The 26,685-nt window shown below is 37.8% G+C and overlaps 1 protein-coding gene across 1 annotated transcript; it reads right to left on the bottom strand.

Annotated features, from left to right (window-relative positions):
• Window positions 1–25,778, bottom strand: LOC113070372 (rho guanine nucleotide exchange factor 10-like; the record flags this gene model as incomplete). The annotated part of the gene is made up of 21 exons (XM_026243655.1): window positions 1–168; window positions 1,370–1,497; window positions 1,599–1,714; window positions 4,875–5,065; window positions 5,232–5,377; window positions 5,969–6,139; window positions 6,408–6,500; window positions 6,698–6,814; window positions 7,063–7,242; window positions 7,379–7,456; window positions 8,068–8,177; window positions 8,279–8,390; window positions 9,144–9,260; window positions 10,105–10,292; window positions 10,744–10,800; window positions 11,048–11,136; window positions 11,338–11,374; window positions 12,020–12,325; window positions 14,737–15,111; window positions 21,420–21,523; window positions 25,756–25,778. Coding segments are annotated over 21 exons (2,892 nt in total), but the record flags the coding sequence as incomplete, so codon positions are not given.
• Between the last annotated feature and the right edge of the window lie 907 nt (window positions 25,779–26,685).

Here is a 26,685-nt window from a genome sequence, read left to right as displayed (position 1 = left end):
TCCTAGATCTCTAATCATAGAAGAGTTATAGACAAAACAGGATATGGAGACAGGAAATGACACATACGTAGAGCCAATTTAGCCATCTGCATTTTACTGATCCAAGCTTGCTTGATAGATGGACTCAAAGTGTTGAAGACTGCAGTGAAGAACATGGGTCTCCCATACCTGAAAAGTCCAAATCACAAAGCTCAGATTCTTCTTTGAAAAAGCTTAACAATGGAAACAATACACGTTTGTCTGAAATCATTGTAAGTGCATCAGGCAGTACACAAATCTCTTGGGTAGTCTAAATATCTCAGCACGGGTTCAGCTGGTCTGGAAAACTGTCAGGCAGCTGGAGAAACAGACAGGGTCCTATCCTGTGTATCAGTGACTTTGTGATTTAATGATTGGCTAGTTTCAATACTAATAAACAGATCCCAGAATTGATCACTTTCCTACTTTTTTTTGTATTTTATTGACTTTCGAAAGGGGGCCCTAAAACTTTCACTGTATAGAAATAATAGGTAGAATAATGACCAGAACTAAAATAGTGAAGCCATGCAATCCAGACTACTACCACCACTAACTCAAAAAGAAAGTCAACAGCATACATTTTCCAGAAGTCACAGTGTGTGAGAGAGATTTATGTTATCAAAAGGAATTAGTTTGACAGCTGGGAGTCTAAAGATACTCCTATAATCCAGAAACTAAAATCCAAGCATACAGTCGCAAATAATCAGTTTGTGCGTATGTTTTTGACAACTGCACACTCTAAAGCCCCTGATTCACAGGAGTGGGATAATAACTGCACAGGATAGTCTTTGGGCTCTGATTAGGGACTTAAGGTCATTCTTTAAGCTCTGAGTCACGTAAACACAGAGACATGGCAGTTTGATCATTTAGAAGCCTTAGTATTAAGACATTCAGGAAAGCCAAATAAATCCAAATTATGGTATATTTCTGCTCCCTAATAAAAGATAATAATACTAAAAAGACTACTTCAATATAACGGAAACAAAACATTAACTACAAATAGTTTGTTAAGATGAATTGCAATTAAACATGTAAACACATTTATAAACCTCTAAAAATCACAATTTCACCATTTAAAATTTTGGATCAGCAAGATTTCTTTATAAAAGAAACTGATACTTTTATTCATCAATGATGCATTAAATTGATTCAAAGTGACAGTAAATAAATGTATAATTGTCACAAAATAAATCTAATTTCAAACAAATGCAGTACTTTTGAACTTTATATTCATCAAAGAATCCTGAAAAAAAAATGTATAAGGTTTCCACAAAAATATTAAATCTCGGCACAACTTTTTCCGACATTGATGATAATAAGACATGTCAGGTCAAGTCGAGGTCACACATACTTGTCTTGTTTCCCTGGTAACTGTAGTTGTATCCTACAGCGATCAGCCGCCCGAATCTCCTCCTCTTTTTTAAAAATCAGGCGCTGGAGACCTGAAACCCAATCCTGAGCAACTGTCCCATTAACATTCTGGAAAGAGAAAGAGTGTAAAATGGACTTTGAGTAGGAAGAACTGAGTGCATCCTGGTTTAAATATTGATCCTAAAGTGTTTGCGATATGAACACCTCACCTGATAATTCCCCTTCAGACTGCTGATCATAGTGGAGATCTGGTTCACCAAACTCAGGTCATGGACCAGGTTCTGTAGGTCCTGGTAAAGCTGCCCTGGACCCATATACAACTTATCTGCGAATGCGACATATCCAATTGCAGTTAATATTCCAAGTAATAAGAATTCTTACCTTTAAACAGCTATATCACCCTCACACTGCTTTTTGTTTAGTTTGGGGCATTTAAAATTTCCCGTCTTCACTAGCACTAAGGATTACAGCTGAAACTGAATGGTATTATACAGTGAATCATTAAACGCTGGTTCAGATGAGTCATTATGAGACTGTGCTGTCTGTTTCCCAAATACTGCCACACACAAAAGACTGCTTTGTGCTGCTCTGCCCTTCCAAGATAAAGAGAGACAGAAATGTTAAGTAGAGAGTGAGGGGAAAAGAAGCAAGCATGTATTTTCTTTTACTCAGAGCTGAAGTAAAATATGAGTCTCTCTCACACACAGATACACCACTGAAACATGACTCAGAAGGCAGAATCAGCCATGTAAGATCGCACACAGCTAGCAGTTGGCTGCATTTGTGTGTTTTTGTTTTGTTCAGTTGCATTAGGTTTTGCAAGTATGCAACATTCGTCCTTTTAATAGGTGCTTAAAGATAAATAAAGGTAAAAAGGATTTTTTATTCTCTAGAGCCCAAGTTTTATAAAAGAGGACAAAACTTTGTTGTCCTTGTGCATCATTTTATAAAGACTTGTTATTGTTAACTAAATTTAAAACTACTAAAAATAGTTTTTAGTCACTGAAATTAAAACTTGACTCAAAGATTATAAAGGCAACTGACTGAAATAAGTACTGATACTAATATAAATTAAACTAATACTAATATTAACGAACTTAACATAACTTAATATAACTAAAACAGAAATAAAATTAATCTATAAAGAAAAAAGTGCTAAAATATACATTAAAATAGAAATGAAAGCCAATATTAATAATTAGTGTTATAGTATACAAATTACTAAAATAACACTGACAAATACCAAGGTAGTACTTCGGCACTTCACAAAGACTTACACTCTTACTAACTAAATTTAACAGAAAAACTAGTTTGAAAATGTATATAATATTTAAGCTTCAGCAAAACTGAAAAATATAAAATGGTACCCTGGCACTTCTCCATAACCTTTTCACAGCATCAGTAACAGTGACATCACCTCCCCTCCTGGTAGCTTTATTCTTCATGGTTAATTAGATTTGGAAAAGTAAAACGAGAGAGAATAAAGACAGAAAGAGGCTGGGAATGCAAGAGCGTTTGATTCAGTGCTCTAGTTTGAATCAGAGCAACCTCTTGCACACAGACTGTGTTTTCAGTAACCATAGAGACAACTCCAGTCTTTTTCAAATGCACAGAAAAGTGATTTTTCTACCTTCATGCATTAGTAGAAGGCACAGAGAATCCAATATTTTTATTAACTGTAAAAGCTTAAACAAGCATCCAGTTGAGACTTACAATGTTGTACATCTACAGAGTGGGTTTTTGCATAATTTCTTGTAAAATCCCGCCGGAGTCCCTTCTTTTGTCACCTCAGCTGTGCTGAATAGAGCACACGCAATGAAACAGGAAAAACAGTCTTTCCTCTTTTGTTCAGCAGTGTGAGTCAGTGTGACCTGTTCTCTCCAAACCACAAAAAACTGAGTAGACAGCCTCCAAGGGGGGAAAAGACGTCCTCAATGGCAGATGATTTTGAAAAGAAATGTTGTGTCATTAGGGGTCAAGCACTGAAAGGCTGTTTTATTATTATTCTGCGTCTCTGACAGCTGCAAGAACTGCAGAATCCAAAAGATACATATGTGACCCTGAAAGCCACCAGTCATAAGTTTTGAAATTGAGAATGAATAAATACGCTTTTAATTGATGTATGGTTTGTTATGATAGGACAATATTTGGCAGAGATACGACTATTTGAAAATCTGGAATCTGGAGTGCAAAAAAAATCTAAATATTGAAAAAAATCTAAATATTCAAATTAAGTCCTTAACATTAAATATTACTAATCAAAAATTAGGTTTTGATATATTTATGATAGGAAATTAGAGCATGAATGGAACATGATCTTTACTATCCTAATCATTTTTGGTATTAAAAGGAAAATCTATTATTTTGACCCATACAATGTATTGTGGGATATTACTTCAAATTTACCTGTACTACTTATGACTGGTTTTGTGGTCCAGGGTCATGTATATGTAAATCAGCACAACATTATAAATATACCTCAAACATTACATTTAAACCCATATTTACAGGAGGTAGGACAGCAGCCATTTTTAAAACAACCCCCGGACAATAATCCCTGGGGAAACAGGCAACCCACTAAAAAAGATGACTTTTAGCAGACTACCACAGCACTCTGCGAACACTTCAAAGCCTCTTGCTTTGCATGATATAATGAGGAGAAATGTTGTGAGTCTAACTTCCATGCTTTAAGCAGAAAGCTTTTGAGTTCTATCTCTTACCTTCTCCTTTCCCTATCCCCATCTCTCTCTCTATAGTTTTCTGTATTCACAGTTTCTCCTGACATGTTTCTATCAATGATTCATTTTTAAGAGGTGACATTAAAAGCGACATTCGATCATGATTCTGTCAGACATGTCAAAACGTCTGGGACACTGGAAAAGCACAGTAAATGATGTCTAATGCCAGTATCTTCAGAGTCACATTTTCCATTCAACACCATGGATTAATCCATGACATCTTTATCTGGATCTGACCAGATTTCAAATCTGACCATATTTCTTTTTGAATAAGTATAAGTCCTTTAAATGTCACATCTCTGCACCTTTAAAATTGCACAAGTGAAGTTGTTGCGTAAGGCTGATGCAGAATGAATATCTCTCTAAGCACTTCCTGCTATTGCTACAATCACTTGGTTACGTTAAGTTGTTTGATTATTTTTTTTTAATCAAGCTGATGTTTCTATCCAAAACAACTTCAAGCACAATATCTTCAGCTATATTCCTTCTGGAAAAAGCCTCATTCGAAGACATAGTTGTGGTCTGAGAAGTAATCTCTGTAATTCAGGGCCCAACTAGTGCTTGAATATGAAAACGTTGGGTTTTCAACCCAGAACCTGAACCACCATTTGATCTTGACCTCCAGTAATACAAAAAAAAGAAAAGAAAAAGAAAAAGAGTTCTAGCACCAATATTCAGTCAGACTTTGACTTAGCTACAGACAATTTGGCACAAGGTAGATGTGTTTGCAGGATAACAGGAACTTACTAGGTTTAGCATTAATGACGACTTTATCTCCTGAGTGCGAGGGTGGAAATCGGGAGTCGCCCATCTCTTCGCTGGAGCCAAACTCTACGACCTCAACCAAACTCAAAGGAACGCTCCACTTGAGCAGGAAGCGCTGTCCTGAGGGAACACCTTCACCTCCAGCTCCCACATTCACACCATCCTGAGAGGGGCTGAAGGAGACAAAAACTCGTTTAACCAGACAGAGGAGAGATTTATGTGGAGGAAGAAGGTTTTACTGTAAAGATGAAGAAATTAAATGATTTCTGCAGTGATGTTGTGCTAAACAGTTCTGACTGACAGTTATTACAGATAATGGATGTGTGTAACGAGTCATACCGCCGGTTGGGGGTGGCACACATGAGAACATCATTCAGAAGAAAGACTCGTCGTTCTTTTGTCTTAATGATCTCCCCGCGATCATTATAAACAGTTTCCACAACGTCATCAGAACGAATCAGATAACGGCTGCCGCTGCTCAGCAGCTGAAAGACAGAGAGAGAGATAGATGGAGAGAGAAGCAGCAATAAAAGGACTGAGCTGGGAATTTAAAGTTAAGGGTCCTACTTTATCACAGTCATTCATCAGTTAAACTTGGACACACACACAAAAATTGGTCTGAGGGAAGAAAAAAAAGGAAGATAAAAGATGCTAAAAACATTAGCATCTACTTATTACATCATGGCAAAATACTGATAATATTCTATTATAAGCTAAAGCAGACCATAAAAGCTAGACTTTACTTAATTTAGAGAGAAAAGAACACACCTATCCATCCACATGAAAGAGAAGTCACAGAGTGAGTGCAAAGTTTAGCAAAATATATCAGAGCCCCAGATGGTGTGGAGCATTCAAGCTGGTTCTGTTTAGAGGATTGGCTCAGTAACTTACTGACTTCATATCAGCGACAGCAAGGCTTCACTAAAATCAGACACGCACTGTGTGAATCTTCCAAATGTTAAATAACGAATTAAACGAAACCCCCACACACATGCATTCACTTTTTTTTTTTTTGGTGTAATGTTACTATTGTGATCAATCAGAGGACAGGTCTTGAAGCAGAGGGGCTGCAGTACCTTGCTGAGGTAATGTTCATTCATAGCCTTAGCGATGTGTCTGATCTCACAGCGCTGATCTGCCTCTCTTTTCCTCTCATTCAATTTTTCGGCAAGTGTTTCCAGTTCAGTGAGAGCCATCTGAAGCGGAAGACGGTCGGGATGACCCACTGGCGTGTTTTTTAGCATGTCCTACACAAAAGATAATGGACGTTAGCTAGTTAAAGAAGATCAAGAGAAAAACAGAATAAATAAAAATCGAAGCATCTTTGTTACAGTTTTGCCACATCAGAGTAACTGTTGATGTGATGCGCATCAGAAAGAAAGAGGCGCCCTCTTCTGGATATGTCTAGATTTTTACAAATATTTTAATATATACACTGGAGCACATGTGCTTTTTAAAATACTAATAGAACTGAAAAGTCTGTGTGTGAGTGTGTGTGAGAGAGATAAGACGCACTTGCAGCAGTAGTATAAACTGAGGGAAGCGCTGAATAGGCTTCATCATCAGTCCATAGAGGGTCAGACGGTCTTTACTGGTCTCTTGGCGATGCTATACACAAACACAATCAGCAAAGCTCAAGAATGAATTATGAAAACAAACATACACTACTGTTCAAAAGTTTGGGATTTAGATCACCGAAGCCTTGAAGCTTATTTTTGTGAATTATGTAAAAGAACCGTGCAGAACTGGTTTACATGTAATTACTGCACTACAGGAATATTCTGAACTCTTTTGGGATGTCTCACCTTGAGGAAGTCAAGGAAACAGGGCTTAGCGGCACACGCCTTCCGCACCACTCCCATCGCCAAGCTGAAGTTATTCACATATTCACTGTAAGCGTCCAGCACCATGGACTTAGAAAACTGCAGAAGAGGCAGAAAGAGAGGTGACCGCACTGATACTATATGACAGTGGAAACCATGATGCTTTTTTATGAACTACAGTTTCTACTGTAGCAGATACATTTTAGACACACAAACACACACAGCTTACAACAGCTGGTTATGGGTGGAGAAGGTTTGTACATGTAGAAACTCAGATAAAGGGTGTGGTGTGTGATTAAAAGTTGAGAAAAGTAGTTAGGATGGGGCATAGAGGCGCAATATCTCACCGATGCTACAAACACATCTCCGATCATTTCTAGCTCATCCCAGTCGGACACACGGCTGGCCAGTGCCATCTGGAACAGGGCATGGCACTGCAGGATCTCCCGAATCCGATAAAACATCACCTTGCACTTGCGGTCACTCAGTAACCGAGGCTCAATCTCAGCAAGCGGCTTCTCATATTGCTGTTATGTGTAAAGCACGTTAAAAGAGTTTACATTATTGGATAATTAATGTGTGCAGAAACTAAAATACATTTTTTACATGTAAAAAACTAATTTGCCTGCAATGTAAACCAGAACAGACAAAAAGAGTAAAAACCTCTAAAATTCTTTTCAGAGCTTCCAGATAATTCTTCTCACTCTCTAGAATCATCTCCAGAATGCATCTCCTCATCACCTGTTCATGCACACATAAAAAAATAGCATACAGGGGCACTTTAGTCACACTCAGAAAATACATGCATTTATTTAAAAGAAATTGCTTCATTCACTACTCGTCAAGAGATTAGAATCAATAAGATTTAGTTGTTTCTTTTGCACAACAAGGCAACAAAAACAGTAAAAGCAACAACCCAGTGAAAAGTTATTTCAATTTTAAATAACTTTATTCTATTTGAATACATTTTAGAAAGTTATTTATTTCTGTGTTGGCAAAGCTGAATATTCAGCAGCCATTACTCTAGTCTTCAGTGTCACATGATCCTTCAGAAGTCATTCTAATATGCAGATTTGGTACTTTGTCCCATCATCAGTGTTGAAAGGTGTGCTGGTAACCATAATGTTTTTTTTTCAGGATTATCTGATTATCTTGCAATCTTGAAATCTTTAATAACGTGAAGGTCTTAAAAGTCACATTTGACTAATGCATGCCTGCTGAATAAATATTAATAGAAAATACTAACCCCAAACCTTGGAACAGTACTGTATATAAATACCCTTGTCAACAGTTGATTAAAAGTAACTGAAAAATGACTCAGAAAAGGCAGATAAGGCCGTGTGAGACAGTACCTGGTGTTGAGAGAGCCCATCAGGTGCAGGTCCCAGCACCGGGTCCACATTAAAACACTCCACCTCGATGAACAGATCTGACTCTTCATCAAAGCAGCTGGGTTGCTTCTCTAAGGAAATGATGATGAATCAAATGAATTAAACAGAAGGAGTCTTTTAATCAACCATTTGTGGATTAAGTAAGCTGGAGGATGAAGTACTGTGCTCTTACCATGACAGAGAGATCTGGTGCGGATGAAAGATCGTCCCTTTCTCACTGCGTCTTTGGTTTTCTGCAGACCATCTTTAGTCCCATCTTTGGCTGCTTTTACGAGTCGCTGCATCTGTAGCACATGCAACATCTCAGAACTACAACCACTTAACATAACAAGGGGGAAATTTACTTAAAATGAGAAAAGATTATTACAACTTATGCAATTGAAGTAACAGTACACAAAAACTCTATAAAGAAATCCATACATACTGCAATCCCGGTTTCATATTAGCACAGTTAGCTTAAGGAATGCTGCAGACAAAAGCATCCCGAATCTTTAGTGAATTCACCCCTGAGATTTCATATAATTTTACCAGACATTCACCATGGAGAATAACTATCCAACTAAAGCATAAGATCCCAACAAAACATGCACCCAAACACAATGATCAAGCGACACTGACACCAGATGAGTAAAATGAGGGATAAGAGATGATGAAGACTGATGGATGAATAAGAGAAACAGCGACTGCAACTGCAGCTCCGCAACTGCAAATCTGCAGAACTCAGATCTTTCCAAAAGTAGTCCCATTATCCAATATTTAATAAGTGCCCTGCTGTGGCAGTCACTGAAGAGCAAAACTGTAACTTGTTTTCAAACACAGGAAGACATGCGAAGCCTGAGGATGAATGAGAAGAAAAATTGTGTACAACATTCACTCCCCACAGATGACAACAGCTACATCTATGGAGACACAAAGAGATGTTTAGTGGGGATGACGGAGGTCTGGGGGTTAAACAGAGGAAGCCCACCACCAGGACGACTAGCACAGAGAAGAAAGAGCTCCTCCAGAGATGGAGATGCACGTTCTTGTTCTTTTACCTTTTGCTCATGTTTGTGTTTAAGCTGCTGTAGCTCTACTGTCCCCACTGTGTTTGCCATGAGATCTCGCATCTTTCTCTCATAGTGCCCTTTCAAACGCACCAGATCTTCAGACAGCTGAACGGGGGGGCAGAGAACGAGTTACATCACTCCTTCACTCCCTCATTCTGTTCAGAATCTCACTCCAGTTATATACCTAATGTTAACATGGCGTGCTGTTTTTTTTCCATTTACAGAAAATAAAATTCCAGAATATTTATAATAATTATTTCTTGTAATGGCCAATAACCAACATTACAAAAATGTGAAATCAAATGAATTCTGAAAAAATAAAATCTAAAATACTCCATTACTTATTTTACAGAACATTACATAACGATTGTGCAAGCATAGAGAGTCATGGGACAAAATTATTGCTGATTACAAATGATGGCACGCCACAGATATGATTAAGAAATCTTACTTACAAAAATACATTTCCTTAATACGTTTCATTTTGAGCACTTCCTCACAAACGAATCTTAAACCTCACACACACACATACACAAACTCCCACAAATCCCTCTCTCAATGACGGTTTCAAAATAATGACTCTAAATTTGTTCTGCCACTTCAGAAATAAACCAATGCCTTGGCCAGACTTTGAAATAAACACATTCACACGCACACACACGCACACACTCACAGTATTCACTCAAATAATCCTCTTCTACTAAATCAGTGCTTACACACACAAACAAAACCAAAACCATTACATGCAGATACAAGTTTTGTCCCATTTTGAAATATTAGTGTGGGTAAGTGTGAAAAACCTATAATCCAGGCATCAGATCTCATTACACTCACACACACACACCTCTAAACTTCTATCACTCTGCATATATGCTGCTCAAGCCAAAGAAACAGCAGAGGAAAAAATAAGAGAAATAATGAGAGAAACAGTAGCAGTATGAATACATACATTAGTTTTCCTGCTGGGTGTACGGCCCCTGACAAAAGCGTCTGGGAGGCCATTCTCTCCATGTCCGTTCTCTGTGTCACTGGCTTCCTCATAACTCTCAAACTCACTGGAGCTCCAGCCGTTGTCCAGAGAGCTGCTGCCGCCCTCTTCCCCGAACTCAACATCATCATAGATCATCTCATCTGGGTCTGACGTGCAGATAGTTTTTTACATTATTCAGTTCATATAACAGTCCCCATTCTATCCCTCATGAGCTGTAACAGCAGAGCTGTCAGTCACATGACACCGTCTTATTGTCGAGCAAGCAGATTTTACTCTCAGTTTTCATATCTCTCACATTTTCATAGCCAGTCTACAGGGGTGGAGAAAATGCTTTAATTGTTTTAATTTGACATTTAATTTTAATGCTTTAAAATTGCTTTATAGATGCATCAATTCCCTAAAACAATTCTGGATCAATCAACACATCTGAATTTGTATGTAATTAATAATAACTGAAGTTATAAAAACAAAACACATGCAGGATAAAACAGATACAAAATATGCAATGTTGGGTTGCATCCAAACATGAACTTGTCAGCTGTTAAGTAAATAAACATGAAGAAATACACCCAATAAAGATGAACTAGATGAACACACCTGTTGTTGATCCAGAGTTCTCTCTTGGCACATCATCATAAATCACTTCATCCGGACCTAAAATAAATAAAAAGAACTCAATTCTCAAGTCCAACCAAACCACACTAGTGTAGTGGGTCTCAAAGTGTGTGTACAGTAAGTTTTAACGAATCCTCTGAAGGAGGTTTCTGCAAGAAGGAAGGAAATGTCTGAGATTCTTTTCAGAAACAGGAAACACAGCTAAATGAGGCAAACAAGGCTTCATACATACATTTGCATGTAAATCTAAGCATTTTATCAGCCTAGCAAAATGCTGAGAACTTACTCTCCATCCAGGCCGTGTTTGCTGGGTCTGACACCCACTTAGTAAGAGCATCTTCCTCTCTGATGACTGGACACTCTTCACTGAAAACACTGGACATGCCACTTGGAATTAATATTCATAAACACTTCCCTTTGTGTTGCCACTGCAGTATTACAAGAATATTAAGTCCAAACTATTTTGTACATGAGTATACAAACACAAAAAACCCTAAAAGTACTTCATAGTACAAAAAGTTGCTTACATCTCAGAGGAAGTAAAGCAGAACTGAACATCTGTGCGGTCTCACTTACCTGTCCACTGGAGTATTTCCTGCTCCCACCACAGTCACTGCAGGACACAACAAAACAATTGATTCACAAGTTTCAACACACCTCCTCATCACTACCTACAATACCAGTCTAGATGAACTTGCCTGGATGTACTGTATGCTTCTCATAACTGTACAAACTTTGTACCTAAAGGATTAAGCTTTAATGCATGAAATTACAATTATAAATCGAGCATACCTTTGAATTGGTTTAAAATGTAAAAAATAATGATGAATAAATCTATATATAGAGTGCACATGAATCTATATATTCTAATTTAGAGCGGCTTCTTTGAAGAAACCTTTGATTTGATTTATTATTATTATTTATGATAATACTACTACTTGAACTAGAAATGTTAGAAATGGTTTTATAAAAACATTAGAGAATACTCATGTAAAATGTAGTTAACATTCAGGCTACGGTCACATTTTAGAGAAAACAGGAAACCTCATCACAGACAAAGCCACAGCTAAAATTATCCCAACTTCCTCATGGCAAAACTTCCGAAAAAGAAGAGACAGAGCGCATGAGAGAAATTAGGTGAGAGCAAGGAAAGTAAAAAGAGAGAGGATATGTATGGTGATGGTGAACCCCTATTCCAACCAGACCAATGGAGAGAATGAATGAAATGGAAACAGGTGGGAATAATCTCTCTTTTTACCATCTTCATCCATAGAGAAGTGTCGGATGATAACTGGGGTGGTGTAGGTTGGTGGGATCACCGGCACATTTGAGGGCGTTGCATAACCACAGGGTACAGGCACTGAATACCCAGGGGGCAACCCAGGGCTACTGAGTACATCCTGAACGCCTCTTTCACTCTCAATGGCTGGGGGAGAGGAGGGAGGGCCGCTCTGCTCTGACAGCAACTGCTGCTGGACAGGAGCGATGTCAATCACAGAGTAGGGGCTGACTTTGAGCTTGGAGTTGGACGCAGAGGTGGTAACCACACCGGCACCTCTGTTCACTATTGATCAGAAAGTACAGTGACTTATCAGGAAGTCTTGTAGGAAAGTGAAAATTGCATTTCCATAGGAAAATACACAGAAATCTCAGTTTATGCAGCTATTCTAGTGAATAAGCTTTGTTAATTGATATTATCTCATGTGGGAGGGATTTCTGATAGAAATAACTGAAGATCACCTACATTAACAGCTAGAGAGAAAGAGAAAAGACTGAAGGAAAGAAAGAGACAGATGTAACCTCAAACCATGCAAGAATTTAAAAAAAGCAATTGGATGCAGTGGGCTGCCACCAAAATGGCAGTAGATTTGATTTCCAGGCAGTTATACACAAATCTGTTGTAGTGGTGGAATTGATAACAGTATGCGGTAAAAAAAATAATTGTCATGATTCATGCCATGGATGTACTCAGTGTTGTCCCAACACAAGTAGGATGACATAAAAATGGAACTGCACAAGTGCCTGGACAACTCATCTCTCTTTTTATAAATAAAACCCACTGAACAGACAACAATTGTTCTCAACTTCTTTTATTGTCTAAACAGACTGTGTGTGTGTGTCTTGTTAACTTTTTGTAAAAACTGTTTGTGTTGTTGCTGGTGTAGTCTCTGACTACCCTCTCTGACCTGTGCTACCGGGTTAAGGGCTGCTAATTTGCGCACCAACTTGGCCCTGCCTGGTGGATTGGCTCTGACCTGCACTGCACTGTATCTACCTGTCTTTGACATTGTTTCTTCTTGAAGACACCTTGAATGTGTTGCTGCGCCTGACTTTGTCCCCCTTTCATTTTTTCCCCCACAAAATTCTGTCTAAAAATAAATAAATAAATAATCAATATTACACAGACAGTATATTTAATAGCCATACTCTCATCTGATTAAAGACAAAATCTTTTAAAAGGTGAAGCTGTTCTTGGACATTGCAAATGAAAAATAAATATTTTTAATAAAATGATAATAAAACGATACTAATAAATAAATAAATAAATAAATAAATATAATTATAATTTGTTTTTATTTTTTGATGCTGGTAGTCTTGATCTGTATATAAGACTACCACGCAAAAATGTTTGTTAATTTGATACAAACAGGTGACTACCACGCAAAAATGTTTGTTAATTTGATACAAACAGGTGTTTACTATTCTACATATAAAATTCCTAACATTATTAAAACCCCACATTTTAGCGTTTTCCACATTACTGCAGACTATTTGGGAAAGTGATTGTGCCTTTAGTTTTTGAAACAACACGAAGAAACGTAACATAACGATTTCTATTTTAAGCGGTGCTGGTGCCAATGACGTCTCATACAGAGATTAATAGTCATTGAACCAGACAGTGAGTAGGTGTGTTCTACTTCAAGTGGAGCTACGCTGTCGATTAGCACATGACATCAGCGTGTGAGATTTTAAATGCACACACAGATGCTATACTCTGATCAGTCTACACTGTTTTGGGGGGCTAAGCATATTTTCTAGACAAACCCCTGCCCCTTCATTATGTACAGTATGCACAAAAAAGTACTATATATTTTCATGTATTAAAAAATACTTTTTTTTTTTGTTTTTTACAAAATTAAATTCCTTTAATATTTTTATTTTACTAAAGAAAATCATTAAAAACGTTACAAAAATACAGAACACCTTTTTTGATCTTCGGAACACAAATCAAGCTATTAATGATGAAGTCCGAGAGCTCTCTGAGCCTGCATATACAGCGATGCATCTGACATGTTCAAGGCCCAGAAAGGTAGTAAGGACATTATTAAAATAGTCCATGTTGCCACATCAGTGGTTCAACTGCAATGTTATGAAGCAACGGGAATATTTTGTTTGCAAAGAAAACTAAAATAATGACTTTATTTCAACAGTTTCTTCCCTTCCACGTCAGTCTTCGACACACATTCATAAGAGTATAATGCGTGTGGAGGTGCTGACGCAGGAGAAGGCATTCTGACATAGACCCTGGATTTCACTTCGCCTTGTTTACAATGCGTCATGGTACTCTCATGAACGTGTGTCAAAGACTGACACAGAAAAGTAGAAATTGTTGAATAAAGTTGTTCTATTTGTTTTGGTTGAACCACTGATGTCACATGGTGTATTTTAACGATGTCCTTACTACCTTTCTGGGCCTTGTATTAGTCATTTGTGTTGCTGTCTATGGAGGGTCAGAAGCTTAACAGACGTCTTACGGGTTTGGAACGACATGAGGGTGAGAAATTAATGACAGGATTTTGTTAAATTAAAGCATATCTGAGATTAAGACTTTTTTTCTTTTTTTTGTCAATAGAATAAAATAATCATAATCTTGTGATTTCTATCTTTAGAAAGCAGACTTAACGAATTCATCTTAAAATCAATTTCATAGATAAAATAATTAATCTTAATATCTGTGCTTACATGTAAACTTACTGTCCTGGTTGCTGTCAACAGCAGCTCCAATGGCGCCCTCTGATGGTGGAGGAGGGAGTCTGTCCTGGCGTTCTGCTGCATTCTGACACAGCTCTATGGGAGGAGGTGGTAGATCACACTGTGGGAAGGGTGCATGTGCCAAAGGGCTGATATTATTGGGGCAACCCTGAGGTGGAGGGGGCAGATGAGCCTCTGCGGTGAGTAAGTTCTCTGGGTTTGGACTTGTTCCATTTACGGGTGCGTCCCTGGCTGTTGATGAGAAGGGTGGAGGCATGACGACTCCCTCAGGTTCAGGCGGTGGCCGTTCTGCCTCGGGGGCTTCATCACCACTGTTGTCAAACTCAAACTTCTCACCTTCATCTTCGTCATCCAACACTAAAGAGAGAGAAAGAGATGGAAGTGTTTGCTGTTTCCATTGCATTGTTTTTACTGATGTTGAGTATGGTATAAACTATCAATTAGAAAAATTTGACAGTCTGTGAATGGAGTATGTTGCGGTTGAGGTCTGTCCCCGCCTTCCTCTCTGCCAACCCAGGGTTCACAAAGACACATGTTCAGATTTTTAAGAGAAAATTCTTTTAGGTTTTAGGTTAAGCACAAGAACCCTTTTCTCAAAGTTCCTCTTAGAGTTACACATGGCACAAACAGTGAAACAAAACCAAACAGCAAAACTGGGGTACAGGAAGCATACACACACACACACACACACACACACACACACGATGAAAGGAAACAGGGTTAAAAAAAGCACACTGCGTATTTTCCACAGGACTGAAGAGGAAACATGACTACTGGGACCAGAGAACAAAAGACAGAGAGAAATAACTAAAATTCAAATAGATTAATCAAATATTTCTTACTCGTGTGGTTTGGTTTGTACATTATATGTTGCCATCACGAAACAGGCTTAGACTAAATTTAAAAGGGAACATTTACCCGAAAATGGTAATTCTGTTATCACTTATTCACAATTTTGTAATTTCAAACCTGTATGATTCAGCTTCTTTTGTGGAATGACTTATATTGTGGTCTATTTTGTGGTCTGTTAATCACATAACTATTGATTTGGTTGTTGTATTTTGTTTGCTTTTGTTTTCTTTTTAAACTTGAAAACTTTACTGTTTTTAATGCAAGAAAAAAAAGTGGAAAATGTTGGAATTGTTCTAATTTAAAATGTTCTAAATTCTAAAAAAACATTGCATTTTTGTGTAAGATTAAACAGTTTAATGGATTAAAAAGTTTAGAACAGCATGAATGGAAGTAAATGACAGAATTTTCATTTTTGGCTGAACTGTCCCTTTAAGGGAAGCTTTGTCTGAGTCTGAATTGGTCTTTAATGATCTTACATCAGCATAAAAAACAACAACAACAACAACAAAAAAAAACTTAAAGGTCCCCTTCTTTGTGATTCCATGTTTTAAACTTTAGTTAGTGTGTAATGTTGTTGTTAGAGTATAAATAATATATGTAAAATTCTAAAGCTCAAAGTTCAATGCCAAACGAGATATTTTATTTAACAGAATTCGCCTACATAAAACGACCCGTTTGGACTACAGCCCTCTAGTTCCTGTAGTAATGACGTCACTAAAACAGTTTTTTTGACTAACCACCGCCCACATGAATTCACAAACAGGGGGGCATGGCCTTGTTGCGCTCCGACGCAGAAGAAGGAAGAGCTGTTTGTTTTTGTCGCCATGTCGTTGAAACGCTGTTTTTTTTATCTTGGAGTCCAATCATCTTTAGCCTCTTTCACACAGTAATACCAGTACATTTCCGTAAAATTACCAGAACTACTTTACAGGTAAATTAACAAATGCGCTGTTCACACAGTCAACGACATTCCGTCTTTTTTCCGGAAAAGCATCATTCACACATCCATTCCAAAATACCGGTAAATTCTTTGACGTCATTAATCTCTAAACAGCTGCGCTTGTGTTTTTAAACAAGGAGGGTAATACGTGTTCAGTATTTCTGTTGATGGTTTCATTTTTGGTTTCAAACTTTAGTATTCATGCAACTGCTTTTGTTACAGAGACAGACGACTGGTTTGAATAATTTTACTCACCATTAATAAAACACCCGATGCTGTCGGGAGCTGACCAATTTAGTGAAAATCGGCTTGAAAGGATTAATAGCACAATGAAGTTGCGATTGTAAATTGCAGTCTGTAAGACCAACATTGCAGAAAAGGTGCGTTCACAAAGCTTATGCTGATCCAAATTCATGTCAATTAGTCTATCAGCACAGATAAACAGTTCTGCGTTCAAATTGAGTTCAAAAGATGTCCCAAAGCACTGGAAAAATTACCATGAATGTGACAGAGGGAAATAGTAAAAATATATTTGAATTATTTACTAATAAACTAGTGTTTTCTGAGTCTGTGTCCCAAGGATGAAGTTGCCTGACTCGTCATCTCCTCATTAGACGCGTCTCCCAAACCGATTATGATTGTATTGAGATTTTTTGTTGTTTGTTTTTATTATTTCGTTAAGTAGTAATTTAAAGCTTTCTATAGATATATTTATCATGTCTGAGGGGCATGTATTCGCGGAGTTTTTTGCTGAACAAATTTCTTCATCCGCCCGGATAAGGAGAAGCGCTTTTATTTCACCGTCACTTCAGTTGGATGACTTTTATTTTATTTTATTAAACAGTGTGTGAATGTGTCACATTGTTATGATTGGTCCGGAGTAGATGTCTTACGTCACCGCGTTCTGAACTCGTACGTGCTCATACCGGTAATTTTCCTTTTGCGTTCACACATAGCAGAATACCGGAATTTTACTGGTAATGTTACAACTTCTCATACCTGTAAATTTCCAGAACTAATTTACCGGTATTTTTGAAAAGATCCTGTTTACACATGATCTCTTTATGGCAATTTGCCAGTAATTTTCCGGAAAAGTCTGTATGTGTGAAAGGGCTTTTTGTTTGGGCTTCCCAGGAACGCTGTACTTTGAGATTAATGGTTACAATTTATGTTTAACTCTGTTCCCAAACATTATAATGCACATGTAAAACTATGTGCAGTTCATTTTGCTGAGGACAGCTTGCTGAGGACAACTTTCTCAATCTCAATCAGTTTAATGCCGGATTCGCACAAAGATTATTCTTGAAAGATGGAGCAGTTCCCTCTTTGTCTGGGGAAGGCATTGTTTATGGACCACAACCGGTAAGTGTATTTTATTATTTAAGTTGGTGCGTTTAACAGTTTCTGTAACTTATTACACAAAGGGCAACGCTGTTTAGCTTTGTTAACTAGATGTTAGGTCTGTGCAAAAAGACGAATGCGGTTTTCATGCGCATTTCGTCAATAAAAATGCTCCTGTGACTATAAATACATCTCCAGCACGTGCGTTCTAGACCAATCACGTTACCAGGAGGGCAGCCTGCTCTCAGCTGCTGTCGAATCACAACACAGGTACCGATGGCCCAATCAGAACCCGTTACGTATTTCTGAAGGAGAGGCTTCATAGAACAAGGAAGTCATCAGCCCGGTTTTTGTGACAGTGAAAACAGTGGTATACAGATAGGTGAATTGTGTGAAAAATACTGTGTTTTTTTACAGGCGAAACATGAACACATGTTATATTGCACATTGTAAACACAATCAAAGCTTCAAAAAAGCGTGTAAAATGGGACCTTTAAAAACTGATTTGCAGCCTTACTGTATGGATGAAAGACATCCAAGAATGGAAGACTGAGGAATAAGAGAAGAGACAGGGAGGGAGCCCTTGACGGTGTGAGGCCATTATGAAGCAAACACTTGGCAGTTCATGGATTCTCTTGACCCAGTGACTCACTCTTTAGAAATGCGAGTAATGTGAGAGTCCTTTTCCTCCATTCAGCTCTGGATCGCCCATCTAATCGCAGCCTACCTTGCAGGGCTGAAGTGCTCACAGTGGCCATTATATTAGACTACAGTAATTAAGCCTGCTACAGAGTTTTACAGACAGTTTATTTATAAAACAAGACTGCATATGCAGACAGTAAAATCTCTTAACCACTCAAATTCATTACATGGAGTCTTAAATAATGTTTGTTTTTCCTCTCACAGGGATAATGAGAGGAGTGGTAAAAGTGAATGACTCTGGACCTCTGCCCAGGAAACCATGTTTCCGCTGATGGAAAGTTATCTCTTAAAGTCAATAAATCCACCATGGTACAAGGTTGCACACTGGAATAGCAGAGATTCCAAACATAGTGAAAATACGCTGTCCTCCCATTTCAGGCTATCCAAAAACAACCTTAACAGACCAATTTCCTCAGCTGACTTCTCATTTTAAGCCATTAAGAGTCAGGTGCACATGTCTTTGGGTTGTTGCCACAAAGTTTCTGGAACATGAAAGATTTTTTACATCATAGAACAAAACTGGCAGTTACAAAGCACTTACATGCAAAATATCAACTGCTGGGGTTTTTTTTTGGAAATAAATTAATATATAAATATATAAAATATTTGATTTAAAAAATTAGTTTTGGATTACTGTCCTGATGGAGGATACAACCATGGCCTATTATAAGCTTTCTAACAGAGGCAGTCAGGATTTTAGTTAGATTTTTTATCTATTAGTATTTGATAGAATCCATGATGCCATGTATCTGAACAGTGTACTCAAACACTGTGCATTAGGATGATATAGACATGATACAGATATAAACTATAGATATAAACATTTTCTGATGATTGGAACTTCTTAATTATTGCCCTGATGGTGGAAATGGGGATTTTCAATGCTTTAGCTCTTTTCTTACAGCCACTTTCTATTTTGTGAAGCTCAACAATCTTGTTCCGCAAATCACTATATTCTTTGGTTTCACTGCTTGTGATGGATGATTAAGGGAATTTGGCCTTTGTGTTCCTTATATTTATAATCCTGTGGAACAGGATGTCATGGCTGGACAATTTCAAGCTCCTGGTCCCCCTGGTCTGCTAAATTTATTTAAATATGAATGGGAATATACTCCAGAGACAATTTACTCATAAGAATTTCTAGGGGTTCCAATAATTGTGGCCAACAATTATTTCATTATGCGATTTTCTCACAACTTTCAACCGTTTTGTGATTTTTCCAAATGAAAGATCAAAAAGAACAACGAGGCAGATTTATTTTCACAGCCGTCCTTTGCTCATCTTTACCATTTATAAAATATAAAAGTGTTTGAATATATGGTTAAATTCTACACAATTTCCTAAAACAAAATAAAAATAAAGTGAAAATGAAAATTGGCTTGTAGCAAACACCTCACTGGGGACATATCATACAATCTGACCAGCAACAATTTTAAAGGGCAAAAAAACTATAGAGTGTGAACCCATCTTAAAGTAGTTTGGTTTACCACTGTTACTTGTTAACAGATGGGATGTGATCAGATGGGGAGTCCCTGCATGTCTTACAAGCTACACAATGACAATCGGCATGCAAACAAAACAATCTCCGAGCACCCAACAAATTCAGCAATGAGAATGAACAGTTTACAACAAAACAAAAAAGGATAATCTGACTCCATGTTAAAACAGCAGCAAAGTTTAAACACAGCCTGAGGTCAAACTATGACCTGACCCTTTTGACACTGAGAATCTGGTAAAGGAGTACAGGGCAGAACAGGTATGCAGAGATCCACTTAACAAGGAAAGGTGGAGGGGCTTCAGATGAGCTTTTTTTGTTGAACGGTGTGATGGGAAAAAACACTAGTCTGAGGAAAGTCACTGAGGCATGAACAGAGAGAGTGGCTTTATCAGCTCTCTGTGCTAATAAATGGAGTAAGAGACAGATAAAGCACGAGGGAGTTTCCATATCTTTGCAAAGATGACTGACTGTGAATATTTATGCAGTAAGGGCTTTAAAATAATGTGGAAAGTGTGCAGTTTTAGTTTAAACTTTAACACCAGCTGAATGGGTCTCATTCCTTACAATGCTTATGCTTTGATTCCTAGATTAGCTGTTTTCAGCAAAGATCTCAGTGCTAGAGGCAGTGTAGAATCATAAAACGAATACCAATTTGCTGACTAAAAATTAACCTTTAATGGAAATGAAATGCTCTACTGAATAGTGGTCTACTGATATATCCAATTTTTGTCATTTTAGCATTTTAATTTTTTCACATGAGTGAAAGTGATGTGAAATAGAGCCAAGTATGGTGACTCATACTCAGAATTTTTACTCTGCATTTAACCCATCCAAAGTGCACACACACAGCAGTGAACACACACACACACACACACCGTGAACACGCACCCTGAGCAGTGGACAGCCATTTTTGGGTAAACTATCCATTAAATTAAAGCAGTAATTTAATCAGCTAAACTAATCTTTCTCTCTCAGCTGTCATTCTCTCTGCATCAAGACAGAGCCTCTGTTTTCGGATGGCTTTTTTCACCTCCCCAGCAATCGTTCTGGCGTTCCTCCACTCTTCAGCCCACACGCTCCTTAGTGGCTGAGCCATGGAATGTGTTTACTCTGTTCCTTCAGGCTCCCATAAGCATGATACTCCAGTGCATTTGACACAGTGAGGGTGAACATGACCATGACACTGGTCAGTAAAACTAGCTTTTAAACGCTTTTAAAATGAACCGTTCCTTTTGTGGCAAAAATTTTTAACCACCTTTTGCATTTACACACTTATCTGTCAAAGTAAACTCAGTATGTGTGTCTGAGCTGTAAGAGGAGAGAGCTGCTTACGGTCAGGTGGAGGAGGTGGGAAATCCTCCATGTCCATGCTGAACACACTCTTCTGAGACACACACTGATGATCAGGGAAAGATCCTTCACCAACTCTCACAAACCTACAGGAGCAGAGAGAGAGACAGCAGACAGAGTTCACCCACACAAATACGCACAAGTATGACCTCACAGCTAAAGCAATCAATCATTCAAAATTACAACTGTACTATGATATTTCATCCTTGTGTTGTTAAAATCCATTTGATGTCATATTTTCCAGGGAACACAAAAGTCGATATTCTTAAATAATTGTTATGTAGCTCTTTCCATTCAATGGTAGTTCACAGTGATGATCAGGGCTCAACAAACTCCAAAAAGACCATTAAAGTTGTCCATATTATTTGTGTGCATATTTAGATTAGATTAGATTCAACTTTATTGTCACTGCACATGTAGGTACAAGGCAACGAAATGCAGTATATACATAAATATAATATTTACATTTATATAAACTTTTGGAGACAATATCAATGTTAATAGAAATTTTAATAGAAAGTTAAAGCAGTTTTGTTAAAATACTTTTTTTTTTTTTATGCAAAAATAAAAGATTATTCCAAACTGGTTAAAGTGAGCATAAAATATAAATTCAATTTTGTAAATGTATGTTTTTTTTTTATCCTAGTTCATTTCTTCTTTTCTTTTTTTGACCTCAATCTTCAAGTGAAATACGCTTAACTTCTCCAAACATTTAGTCTTCTCAAAACCCGGCCCTTTCATACAATCAGCTGCAAGTTTGTATTCGTTTTCGAATTTAATTCTATACAATTAACAACAACTATGTAGAACCAAGTCCTATATATCAGCCCAACACCGACATAACGGGTCGACCAGTGGTGTCAGTTAGGGGCAAATCACAATTTACCAAGCCATCACATCTGCGCTGACTTACCTCAATCATATTCATCCCTGATGACTCTCATACTCTTGCCTGTTTGTTACATTTGCACTGATATGATGTGTTAATGCAGAAAAGTACTCCAGCAGAAAACACTGGTCTAAAAATTCCTCACCGCTCTTTTAGCAAGCGACACTGTACAGTATGTCAAAGTCAGATATGTAATCAAGTGTCACGTGATACAGTGGTGGGACAGCTCGTCACTGTTGGCCCACTTATTACATCCAAACTGGAAACGTACATTCATGCACAGACATGAGCGACCCCCCTCCTGTATGTGACAGTGAGGGACAGAAAAAACCCTTTATCTCTTTCTGTATCCCTCTCTCTCTCACACACACACAGATCTTTCCTCTCAACTGTGTTTCCAGATGAGGGTCAGTAGAAGGGTGAAGTCATTCTGTGGAATAGAGGAGTTTTGAATGAGGCTGCTGTGTGTGAGACCCTCAGGGACTGACTGACGCACGACTGTATTATCACAGACAATAAGATCCTGGCACAGACACGCAAGCTGTTCTTCCACCATCACAGTACTTAGTACATTCTACACGCCACGACTCATGAGTCACTAACAAACATGACGAAAAGAAAATCTGTTTTGCTGATAGTCGTTTGAAACATTTGGAGTGACACAGCAAAACAATAAGTGACTGCCTACTACAGTTTCAACAGCACTGGTTCCAAAAACATTTGGCTTCCACAAAAGAAAGATTTCTGTCATGTGACACTGAAGACTGAACTGGAGTAATGGCTGCTGAAAATTCAGCTTTGCCATGTAGGAATAAAAATCACATTTTACAATATTTTCAAATAGATAATGTAATGATATTTAACAATATTACTGTTTTTACTGTATTTTTCCCCAAATAAATGTAGCCTTTAAAGCACAAGAGACAAAAAGCATAACACTTTTTTCAATAATTCACATATTTCTCTATGGAGAAGATGAAAGGCATTTTTTACTTCCAGAACTTGCCTGTTGCAGCTGACACTCATGACACAGTCTGTCACTGGTCTAAAATGCTCTGTTTAGTCTACACTCTCTTTGAAGCTTATCTTTCTCTCTCACACCCCACAGACTACAACGTCATAACACCAATGAGATATGAAAAAAATAAGAATAGATGTCTATCTAACTTTGGGTGGGAAAATCATGTATGCTGCTTGTTAAGTTGACAGTTGTTGCAATCTACAAGTAAAAAAAGTTGTCTGTGGTTTTTATATTTACCTTAAAATACCCATACAAATGTATGGTACGTCCGGCCGATCTCTTAACATATTTCTGATAAACTGTGCTTTGAGGGAAAAGAGCAAACACACACACCAACCGAAAGGAAACAGACCTATGACAGAGCGTGTGAAGCTTGTAATAATAACCCACTTGTGCGAAACAACACAAACATCAGAGCCACATGCGCAGAAACACTCATTTAAGGATCAACACTAACATAGCACATTTGCCTTCAGAGTATCATGACACCATGACAATCTTTCACTCAAATGACAGGTAGTTAACAAGAGGGAGCGTTAAATGACACGCTTCAGAGGTCTGAGGCTTTAGAAAAGGCCGCAGTGGAATATAAATTCACTCCTACATGACAGTCTTGAGATTTCCTTCTCTGTTCTGATGAATCAACAGACTGTAAATCCTGCAGACCACATTACCGCTGCTGTGAAACAATCAACACTGAAACAGCCATTCATTACTGATGATCAGGGGTTTTTTTTATAAAATGATATTAACACCATATTTACTCTAAATTATACCATGAAAGTCAAATGGATGACGAAGTTACTGTGTACACACTACACAAAGTTCTTGTGCAATGTGCATGAAACATCCAGAGAGTAGGGAACAGATTTGTTAGTGCATGAGTGTGTATCAGCTTTGACCATGATGAGCTGATCAATGTTTAGTCTGAGCTTGACTTCTGGGTGTGTAACTGCTCAGGCGAGGAAAAAACCCTGCTGTTTAAATGTGGCTCCAGGGCTTCTGCCAGTCTGCAGTTTCCTGTATCAATCCAGACACGTCTCAGAGAATGAAATCTGTTAGTTAGTGTAACATACACAGACATGCCTCATTACATATATCGAACTTCATTTTTAAGACAAATCTGTGGAATGTGTGAGACCAAACCTTCATAATTCAGTTTACATTATGTAATTTTTACAGTAAACAGCATTCTGTTAAAAATCAAAAATGTATCTTACAGTAGGCTTGGAAGCGAGAATAAAAAAAAAAAATAGGGTGTGACTTGATTCAAACCATTAGATGTTGATTGGATGGAGTCTAATCTGATTGTGAGTTTATTATCATTTGTAAATAAATAAATAAAAAGAGGCTAAGTTTAAGTGAACCGTTTCATGACAACTTTTGAGGAATATTGATTTAGAAATGACTGTACATGTAACCATCTCACATATTATCATAATATATGCCTTAAGGTCATAGAATAAATGAATTACAGGAACATTCCACTTTTAAAGAAAAATCGGTTCATTTTCCCTGGAGTTAAACAGTTGAGTTTTACCATTTTCACATTCATTCAGCCGATCTCTGGGTCTGGCACTGGCACTTTTAGCTTAGCTTAGCATAGATCATTGAATCTGATTAGACCGTTAGCATCTCGCTCAAAAATTACCAAAGAGGTTCTATATTTTTCCTATTTAAAACTGGACTCTTTCTGTAGTTACATTGTGTACTAAGACTAAGAATTTTCTGGGCTGATATGACAAAACTCAACTGTTTATCTCTAGGGGAGTTGGAAAATGAGCCTATTTTTTTAAAAAAAGTGGAGTGTTCCTTTAAGTCTGAGTCTGAAAAGATAGTTTAGGCTGCTGTTCAGGGTCAAAAGTTTAATTCCCAGTTAGACTTACAGAAGTGCACTTTAAAAACCCACTAAATAATTACCTGGAAGAGCAAAAAACCACATGCCATCCATCTATTTTCTCCTATAAAACAGCTTGAAATGTGTTAAATATGGACCTTAACCAAACTCTGTGACCTCCAGCAACACGCCCAATAAGAACACACACACACACAGGTAGGTCAAAGCCAGTCTAAATCCTGCTGGGTTAGACATTAAAGACGGAGGATGAGGAGATGAGAAATTAAGGATGATGTACTCCAACATAACAGCCATGATTTCCTGTTATCTGAGGGTCACCATGGTAACAAAAGAACTGCAAAGCTTCAGTAAACCTTCACAGAAAACTCAAAAAAAAAAAAATACTATCATACATGGACATAGGAGCTCTAACAATTAACAGAAATGGATCCCGAGTGTATTGCATGACCACAGTGTTAGATCACCCAACAAAACACCATCTGCCCCAACTCTGTTAGCACAACAAAACAACCCAATAAATATCAAGCAAACAAAGAGTTTTCTCTCTCACTTTTGTCTCTTTCTCCCACTGTGTCAAAGTCCCCCCGTCATAAATTCCATTTTCCCTGCAGATTCCTTCAGGAAGGATTTGCCACTTTACATCCAATCACAACGATATGATTCAACCCTAAACAGCTCGATTGTATATCAACCTCTACTAGAGAAAAACTGTTGATTGGCTACAAAAAGAAATCTTTGCTTAAATGTGAAATTGTGAATTGAACCAATGAGCTTCAGGCTATGTTCAGCAAGCTTGAAAAGCTAGTAATCTATAGCCTTTATTTACGGAGCAGATCACTGTGGGTGGAGAAGCCCCGTGCTCCAGCGGTGTGGCTATTTGCTAAGCAAATTGCCAGCAATCTGAGCAAATCCTGTCCTCTCCTGTGCTCTGATGCAAAGTGAGTCGGACAAGCATGGAGTCAAACAATGCAGTCGCACATGAGAGAGCTCTTCCCCCATATGACACAAACGCATCTAAGAAAAGGCTAGAAGGCCTCGGATTCCTGAAAGCACAGCAGCTCCCGAGGAAGGAAATGCAGTAAAACTGAGGGGAACTGGAAAGTTTCACTAATTAAAAAGAGCATTCCTTAAATGTTTCCAACCATTTGATCCATGTTTAACTGGGAAGTATGAAGCTCTGAACTGAATGACACACTGTGTGCACTAAAAACTTCTTGTCTACAGACACACAGAAGATTTTATCCTTCAGCCCTAGTACAGATTGTCAGTAGTCTGTGAAGGACAAAAACAGTATATTTTAAGAATGAGACACAAAGGACACAATGATGAGCATCTGTGGCAGTTAAAATGATTTCGTCTTTGTAACACAATAAATTGATTGTTGTAGCAGGGTTATTTTCCATGATTTGAACTAATTTTACTGGATTTTTGAAAACCATTGAATCTTGCACAATGTGAGCTGACTGCACCTTTACTCAGT

This window comes from Carassius auratus, unplaced genomic scaffold (assembly GCF_003368295.1).
Source record: "Carassius auratus strain Wakin unplaced genomic scaffold, ASM336829v1 scaf_tig00003803, whole genome shotgun sequence".
In the NCBI taxonomy this organism is placed as follows: Eukaryota; Metazoa; Chordata; class Actinopteri; order Cypriniformes; family Cyprinidae; genus Carassius; species Carassius auratus.
Note: the sequence above shows the minus strand (reverse complement) of the source record. Positions and strands in the feature narration are given on the sequence as shown.